This window comes from Bombina bombina, chromosome 1 (assembly GCF_027579735.1).
Source record: "Bombina bombina isolate aBomBom1 chromosome 1, aBomBom1.pri, whole genome shotgun sequence".
Classification (NCBI taxonomy): Eukaryota; Metazoa; Chordata; class Amphibia; order Anura; family Bombinatoridae; genus Bombina; species Bombina bombina.
The window spans coordinates 1,311,366,727-1,311,376,041 of record NC_069499.1 but is presented as its reverse complement, the minus strand read 5'-3'; the positions used below and the strand labels follow the sequence as shown (position 1 = coordinate 1,311,376,041).

The 9,315-nt window shown below is 36.6% G+C and overlaps 1 protein-coding gene across 1 annotated transcript; it reads right to left on the bottom strand.

Moving 5' to 3' along the window:
- Positions 1-4,763: 4,763 nt before the first annotated feature.
- Positions 4,764-6,998, bottom strand: LOC128642399 (cytochrome b-c1 complex subunit Rieske, mitochondrial). Its single transcript, XM_053695161.1, has 2 exons — positions 6,715-6,998; positions 4,764-5,544 (listed from the first exon to the last, which is right to left on the bottom strand). The coding sequence occupies exons 1-2, from the start codon at positions 6,923-6,925 to the stop codon at positions 4,934-4,936; spliced, it is 822 nt and encodes a 273-aa protein (XP_053551136.1). The 5' UTR covers positions 6,926-6,998; the 3' UTR covers positions 4,764-4,933.
- Positions 6,999-9,315: the final 2,317 nt, after the last annotated feature.

Sequence of the window (9,315 nt, the reverse complement as noted above, 5' to 3'; positions counted from 1 at the left end):
ACCACAAAAAAAAAAAAAAAACCCATGCTAAATAGTTTCTAAATTTTGTCCTGAGTTTAGAAATGCCGAATGTCTGCCAGTATAAAAATGTGCTTTTTTTTTTTTTTTTTTTTTAATATATAAGTGTAGGATCCCCCATTATCCACCCCCCCCCCCCCCCAACCAGCTCTCAGCCTCCCCCCTCGACCTAATGGCAGCTGTCTGCCAGTACCCAGTTTACAAAAAAAAAAAAAAAAAAAAAAAAAAAAAAAAAAAACTTTGCCTTTTTTCCCAAAATAAACATCCCATTTTCTGTTGTGTAGTTGCCCCCCTCAATATACTAGACCCCTCCCCCTTGATCCCTTTACAAGCATTGTATTTCCCCTTCCTCTCCCTCCCTGCAGTTCACACCGTTAACAAAACCATGCGCGCACATGGACATTATTTCCCAGCACTCCATGTTTTTGTTGTGAAAAATTAAAGCGACAGTATACCGTAAAAATGGTTTTCCCTTTAAAAAGGGACAAACACTTTGAGACAGTAAAATAAAAAAAGATAACTTGTATATATACAAAAAAAAAAAAAAAAAAAAAAAACACTCTACAATATACATTATTTTGTCCCCTTATCTTGTAAATCCATTCTAAAATTGTGAGCTTTTCGGTTCCTGTTAGAAATGGAAGTGCAGAACACTTATATTCCACACCGCAATTGGCTACACACTTTTGTGAACTCTTTGTAACTGTCCCTAAAAGGCAGCAGAAGAGAAGGTAACCTAAGTTACAACATTGCAGCTCCAATTGTTTAATAGACATTAAAAAAAGTAAACTTATGTTGTCACTAAACAAATAAAACTTTAAAAAAAAAATAAAAAAAAATACAGCTACATGTTATTCACAATTCGCAAAACTAATTGTTTCTTTGAATGCATCATTCTAGAAATTGTTCTTTTGGTTTTATTTTTGTATATGAACTTACTTTGCTCATTACTGTTAATTGAAACCACAACCCAATATAATGGGTTGATCTTGTTGGGAGAGAAAACCTCATCCCATATGAAATTTACAAAGTCCTCCTGATCTTATTACTGTTTACTCAAAGGCCAATACTTGTAGACAATGGAAAAATTAACATATGCCACCCCCCACACTAGAATCATTATCAAAATCTTTACATGGTTTTGTTTTTTCCCCAACCTTTACTTAAAGGGCCATGATACCCAAAATGTTGAAACACTTGAAAGTGATGCAGAGCAGCTGTAAAAAGCTGACTAGAAAATATCACCTGAACATCTCTATGCAAAAAAGAAGATATTTTACCTCAAAATGTCTTAAGTATTCACACCCCACTGTAAAGGACTTTAAGCAGCTAATCAGTATGTCTGTCCCGAGACAGGCAAGGGAGTAAGCCTCATGCACACTCATGCTATTTCCCTATTCAGTTTAAGGAAGTTTACTATGAAATCTCATGAGACCACAGTAAAAAAGTTCATGACCTCAGCACTATTGATGCCGATTGGCTGCAGTTCATTTCTTTTTTTTTTTTTACCTGCAGCTGGACAGCAGATTAACCCTTTCATGTCGGGGTTAACTTGTCTACATCAGAACAAATGTTCTGATGTAAACAATTTGAAATCTCACGACCGTGCACGTGATCACAAGATTTCAATGAGTGGATCGCGTCAGGGGCGTCCTTATGATGCTAGGCACGCCCTCCAGACCACGATCCCATCAGGGAAGCGCCAGTGGCTTCAGGAAAGCCAAGCGGATAGGAAGTATTTCATCCTTCGGCGCTAAAGCCCAGCAAAATTCAGATGAAGTACGTCCTAACGGTGTTAAAGGGACATTAAACCCAAACATTTTCTTTCATGATTCAGATAGAGAATACAATTTAAAAAAAACCTTCAAATGTACTTCTATTATCCAATTTGCTTCATTCTTTAGATATCCTTTGTTTAATAAATAAAAATGCACATTGTGAGCCAATCACACAAGGCATCTATGTGCAGTGACCAATCAGCAGCTACTTAGCCTATCTGGAAATGCTTTTCAGCAAAGAATATCAAGAGAATGAAGCAAATTAGAAAGTTGTTTAAAATTGCTTGTTATTTCTAAATCATAAAAGAAAATGTGTGGCTATAATGTCCCTTTAAGTATAACTTTACACAGAACTTACTCTGGTGAGCTAAGGAAACTGTGGTAAAATATCTCCCTTTACATAAAGATGCTCAGGTGATATTTTCCCGTCAGCTTTTTACAGTTATACTGCATCAGTATCAAGTGATTTAGCATACGAGTATTATGTTCCTTTAAGTACAGAAATGTTCAGTATAGGCGGGGATATAGGGGGCAGCACCAGCTATTTCAAATGAGAGAAAAAAAAAAAGTGTAAATAAGCCTATTTGTAAACAATTTATAATACTCAAGTAGGTACAATGAATTGAGAACACATTAAAGGGTAAACAAATCATTAGTGTACATTGTCCTTGTAAAGTCAGATGAAAATGCGCTTTGGCTCTAATCTAAACAATCACTGTTGCCTGTTAAAGGGACAGTATACACTCATTTTCATATAACTGCATGTAATAGACACTACTATAAAGAATAATATGCACAGATACTGAAATAAAAATCCAGTATAAAAACTTACTTAGAAGCTGTCAGTTTGGCTCTGTTGAAAAGGTAGCTGGAAAGCCCACTGCAAGTGGCAAATAAGACACTCCCCCTCCCCCTTCTTTTGAATATGAAAAGACCCTTTACACAAACAGGAGCAAGCTGGAGTAGGTAGTCGAGCGTATTCACATAAAACTTTGGGGCTTGGTTAGGAGTCTGAAAATCAGAGCAATGTTATTTAAAAATAAGCAAGACTATACATTAATTTAAAAAAAAAAAAAAAAAAACTTTATGGGCTATATAAATAGATTATCTACAAAACATTTATGCAAAGAAAAAATGAGTGTATAATGTCCCTTTAATGTAAATTTGAATGAATAAGTGCCCGGTTTTAGAAATACTATTAAAAACAGGAGTACTTTCATTAAAATCTACATTGAAGCTTTTTTTTTTTATAAATACTTACCTTTTTCTTTAGGAAAACCAAACAGGCGATTCTCCGCCCGCTTCTCAAGCTGTACTTAGTATATCGACGACGAATCCGGCTTCACGAGCTGGACGCCTTGGGATGTTTGCAACAATTGGAGGAAGCCGGATTAGTTATTGCTGTGCTAAGTGCAGATTTGCTGCGGGCGGAAGGATCGCGTGTGTGTGTGTGTGTGTGTGTGTGTATGTGTATATATATATATATATATATATATATATATATATATATATATATATATATATATATATATATATATATATATATCTATCTATCTATCTCTCTTCAATGTAAATTTTAATTAAAGTGAAGTTCATTTTTGATGAATTAGTGCCCGGTTTTTAATAATCTCCCTATTAAAAAACAAGGGCAATTTAATTAATCAAAATGGACATTTCAACTTACCTTTTAATCCTAAAAGCTGCTGCTCCAGCGATTCCCCCGGCCGTCGGAAGCCTCTGCTTACATCAGAAATGACGAATCCGGCTTCCTTAAATCACGGCTTTCCCCCGGAGGGGGGGGGGGGGGGGGGGGGGGGGAGAATCATGGTCTGAGGGAACACTGTGATTGGATAAAGCCGGATTCGTCATTTTGGACCCGCAAAGGGCATGCGACGGGCGGAGGAAGCGCTGCAGCAGCTCTCAGAATTAAAAAGGTAAGTTTTTGAAGAAAATGCTTGAAATGTCAAATTAAAGTGCCCTTGTTTTTAATATGATTATTAAAAATCGGTCACTAATTCATAAAAATTGACCTTTACTTTCTAGAAAGTGCCCTTGTTTTTAATAGTATTAAAAACTGTGCCCTTCTTGATTCAAATTTACATTCACTTTAAGGCAAACAAGAGTATACTCCATTATAAACACTGTATCAAATAAGATCAGAGTCAAGAGCAAAATAAAGTTAAAGTTTGTAATTTTCTGGCAATTCAAAAGGTTAAAATAAGATTAACAGGCAACATACCAAAGAGCTTTACCTGTAGGCACTTAGACTCGTTGGTACCAGCATCTCCTGGGGAATTAGAAAGCCATATTTATAAGGCATAAATGAGCAAAAAATATTAAGTTTAAGATTCTATGTGTGTGTATGAGGCCAATTGAGGTCCATAACATTTAGGAATTCTCAGTGGTTTTACAGCTCTTCCAAAAAGGAAGACTATCATGTGTAAATACGTATTTACAGACCAAACAATTCGGTCTGCTTAGCTACCAAACTACCTAGTTTTTATAAATGTTTGCAACTTAACCCCTTCTCGCTGTTGGATTGTCCTAGCCGTTTGGCTATCCTAAAGCCATAGCCGCTTGCTAAAGGTGATTGCGGGGCTTGAGGATGTGCCTAGCGTCATAGGCACTCCCTCCTGACCCGATCCCTTCAATGTTCTGATGTAAACAAATAAGTAAAAAAACGAAATCACGTGATTGTTCATGCGATTTCAATGTTGTTACTCGTTTGTTTACATCGAAACTTTGTTATGATGTAGAGAAATAAGTCCAGGCAGGAAGGGGTTAAATGGGCACGCTAATAACTTGAAACTTGTACTTGAAAGTGAAAATAAGAATTTAATATTTGTTCTGTACAGGATTCACATTTCAAAAAAATAAAATAAACCTCTATCCAATAGCAAACTTCAATGTACATAAATACCAAGATCGAGTGCTCCACATTTACTGGCAATGCAAAAATCAAACAAGTTCTCACATGAAGATTGAAGGTTTATTAAAATGTTAGACTATGTGATATTAAAAGCATCTTACATTTAAATGCACCTTGCTTAAAAGCAAGATAAAGACACTTATGCTTAACAGTTCAAGTCAAATTTACTCCTCTATATAATCTTATTGAATGTAGATATTTAAAGTGATTAACCAACCACTACCAAATCATCAGAAAGAAATTCGTACTCTGGAACCTCAAGGTTCAATGGTGCAGGGCCCTTTCGAATTCTACCAGATGCATCATAATGAGACCCATGACATGGGCAATAATAACCACCAAAATCCCCAGCATTGGCAATAGGCACACACCCAAGGTGAGTGCACACGCCAATCAAGATGGCCCACTCTGGTTTCTTCACTCTGTCAAGGTCGTGCTGTGGGTCCCTAAGCTCACTTAAGCTAACTTGGGCTTCCTGTTCAATTTCTTTTTGTGTTCTGTGGCGCACAAACAAGGGCTTGCCTCTCCACTTGAAGGCCATGTTTTTGCCTTCCGGTATATCAGACAGCTTGATTTCGATCTTTGACATTGCCAACACATCAGCAGAAGCACTCATGCTCAATACAAACTGATTGACTGCATTCTTAGCAGCATAGGTTGTAGCAACTAGTGTGGCTCCAGTAAGCAAGTAAGAGAAGGCTTTTCTTGAATCACTACTGCCCTGGGAAGACTTGGAGCTGTCCAAAACTTCAGGTCGACGGTAGGCAGAGAAATCTGGAACTGCAACATCGTTGTGGGTAAAACGAACACACGACACACCTAGAAAACGAAAAATAAGGGCTTGATAAACACAGGAGCTCCTACCTTTTTGGAGAATTATACAAGTGTATGTTTCTTTATATGTATAGGTTATCCTTCCTGGATAAAAAGAATACATGCTCCTTAATTGATATAAGCTTGACAACCTATTTTTTTTTTTTATTTCTCAAACACTTAATAAGCACATTCACATAAGGCATTCTGCATTTTATAATACACAAAAGAGATTTAATACTACATGCCACACAACTCCTAATGGTAGGGACGCACAACTAAGAGCGTAGCTTTTCGATCTTAACTTTTTAAATTATTCTACATATATCTATAAATAAATAGTAGCAAATAGTAGACAAAACTAAGGATTTAAGACACCCAACATAATCAACAAGCCATGTCTAGGCTTTTGATTATTTAGTTTGAAGTTATACATTTCTAACTGCTTAAAAATGGTGCTACTTTTCAATGTCACCTTAGCAACAATGCTCTGACACACAAGTGTACCTTGGTACTTAGAGACATGAAACCCAAAATATTTATTTCACGATTTAGATAAATAAAATTGTACCCAACATTAAAATGTACTTAGATTATCTAATATGCTTCATATATACACCTTTGTTGTAAAAACAACAATGCTCATAGGTGAGCCAATCACACAATGCATCCACCAATCAGCAGCTACTGAGCCTATTTACATATGCTTTTCAAGAAAGGATATAAAGAAAAAAAAAAGCAAATTAGATCATAGAAGTACATTGGATAGTTGTTTAGAATTGCTTGCTCTATTCGATTCACGAAAGACAATATTGGGGTTTCATGTCCCTTTAACTGTGCCCTATTTGTCAGCAATGATTAAATATTATGAACCATTTATTTTTCTCAAGTTCACGCTAGGAACAGAAAACACACTGTCAGTATATTCTGCATTATATCCCTTCTTAATACAAGCGTGTTTTCATTATTTATTAATGAATCTGTTTATAAGTTAAAGCTCACAAAGCTCTAGACAAAACGCATCGCCATTAACTCTAATAAAAAATGCTCTCTGAACTCTGCACGTATGCAAGAATACCATAGACCTGCATTTCGGTTGCCCTTATAAAATCCCGAGACCCCCTCCTATTTAACTATAAACGTATTCCACTCTCATGTAGTATTCAGTTCTCTTACCGTTAAGAGCACTGGATGCCCTTAGCCCACCGCTCAGGGCCTGCCCACTCAGGGATTCGCGGCACAAGAAGGGTTTCTTCACATCAAGCAACACTTTATCCGCTTGCAGCGCTACCCCGGCTACCAGAGGTTTCAGCGGTCCAGCCACCGAGTATGAGGTGGCTACTAGGTATGATGAGAAGGGCCCAGAACGAGCGGCCAAAGACAACATGTTTGAGGGTTAGAGATAGGTACTCCACACCGGTCACCGTGACCTTTTACAGGAAGCGGAAAAGGTTGTGCGCGGACTGATGACGTGTTTCACGCACGAAGACTTTCCTTGCCAGTGTAAGGGCGGGGTCTTATGAGAAATAACGCAATATAATAATTGGTAGATACTGTGCGACAATGAGTGTATATATAAAAGACTCATTGTGAAATTGTTTTTTACGCGATAGGAACGTATTCATGTCAATAATTATACATGAAATTTCGTCTAAAGTTAACGTAACCACCACTTTCTGTATAAAGGCGCAAATAACTAAAAGAAAGCTCCATGTTTTTTCTCTGGTCCTGTGGACGGGGTATGGGGTGGTTGTCACACTTAAAGGGGCAGGGTACTGTAAAATGGATTTCCGTTTCCACTAGCTTGTTATAACAGATGCAGGGTATACATTTCTCTGGTTTAGTTTGTATATGAAATAGCTGTATTTGCTCATTAAAATGGTATAAGCTTACAGGGAGCAGAAATGTCATTATAATTGTATGCTTTATGTAATGGAAAGACTTCCTTAACCCTGTGATAACAATTGAAAATGAACGTTTTCATACCTACATCAAGCACCTTCCCAATCTCCAGTGTAAGTTGAAGTTCCTCTTGAATTTTTCTTTTTTTTTTCTTTGAGTTTTTCTTTACACTTTACTTAACCCCTTCATGACCAGAGCACTTTTCCATTTGTTGACCGTCTGGTACCAAGGCTATTTTTGCATTTCTGCTGTGTTTGTGTTTAGCTTTAATTTTCCTCTTACTCATTTACTGTACCCCCACACATGTATACTGTTTTTCTCGCCATTAAATGGACTTTGTAAAGATACCATTATTTTCATCATATCTTATAATTACTATTATTTTTATTTTTTTTAAATATGATGAAAAAATGGAAAAAAACACACTTTTGCTAACTTTGACCCCCCAAATCTGTTACACATCTACAACCACCAAAAAACACCCATGCAAGTTATAGGGCAATAAGTACAAGTAGCACTTTGCTATTTCCAACAATTGTTTTCAAAATTAGCTATAGTTACATTGGAACACTTACATCTGTCAGGAATCCCTGAATAACCCCTCACATATATATATATTAAAAGAAGACAACCTACGGTATTAAACTTGGGGTATTTTGGTATTTTGACTCTTTTCTTGCAACCATTTTACCACCAATCTATGCTAAAGTTTGAAGAAAAAAAAGATTTTTTTTGGACAAAATAGCAATTTAAGAATACATTTACTGAGAATGTTAAGGGTTACTGCCAAATAACACCCCAATATGTCTTCAGCAATATCTCCTGAGTACAGTGATACCATCTATGAATAGATTTGTCGGGTTTTCGGGGGGCTAAAAGGCCTTATTTTTAGGGGGCACATTCCAGTTTTCCAACTTGGAATTTTCACATCCGTCATCATGCACCCATGTCCTATTTGAGACATTTCTGAAGCCGGCTAATGTAATTTACCCACATCAAACCATATATTTTTGAAAAGTAGATACCCTAGGGTATTTGAAATGCTGGTATTTTAATACTTTCCATGCACATATTCAACCACCAGTCTTTGTCAAACTATTGGGTAGTCATTTTTTTGTGTTATTTTTCACACACACATTGTAATTTAGGCATATATTCTCAGTTCCTTTTATGTGTTACTGACAAAAAACAACTCAATATGTGTTCAACAATATTTCCCGAGTACAGTGATACCACCCATGAATAGGTTTGTCAAGTTTTCAGGGAGCTAAAAGGCCTTATTTTTAGGGGGCGCATTCCAGTTGTCCAACTTGGAATTTTCACATCGGTCATCATGCACCCATGTTCTATTCGGGACATTTCTGAAGTCGGCCAATGTAATTTACCCCCATCAAACCATATATTTTTGAAAAGCAGACACTGTAGGGTATTTGAAATGCTGGTATTTTAACACTTTCCATGCACTAATTCAACCACAAGTCTTTGTCAAACTATTGGGCAGTAATTTTTTTGTGTTATTTTTCACACACATTGTAATTTAGGCATGGATTCTCAGCTCTTGTTATGTGTTACTGCCAAATAAGACCACAGTTTGTGTTCACCAACATCTCCTGAGTACAGTGATACCACCTATGCATAGGTTTGTTGGCTTGTTTGGGGGGTGCAATGCCAAACGTCTGACATGTTTGTGATTTTTTTTCACATTTAATATTTATTTGCCTATCGTCTTTTTGGGGGCCTTTTTATATACCCCAATTTATTTGCTTGCCATGAAAGTGTATATTTTTGAAAAGTTGAAACCCCAAGGTATTGTTTATGGAGTGCTTTGATTCCAACTGTTTTAGCCAAAAAAATTGGAGAAAGTGTATAGTGGTA

What these genes read in the sequence shown, in the direction of transcription:
- LOC128642399 (XM_053695161.1), bottom strand. Translation starts at nt 6,925, where the DNA reads ATGTTGTCTTTGGCCGCTCGTTCTGGGCCCTTCTCATCATACCTAGTA. An exon ending in GGCATCCAGTGCTCTTAACG is followed by an intron (nt 5,545 to 6,714) that starts GTAAGAGAACTG and finishes TTCGTTTTCTAG; the next exon opens with GTGTGTCGTGTGTTCGTTTT.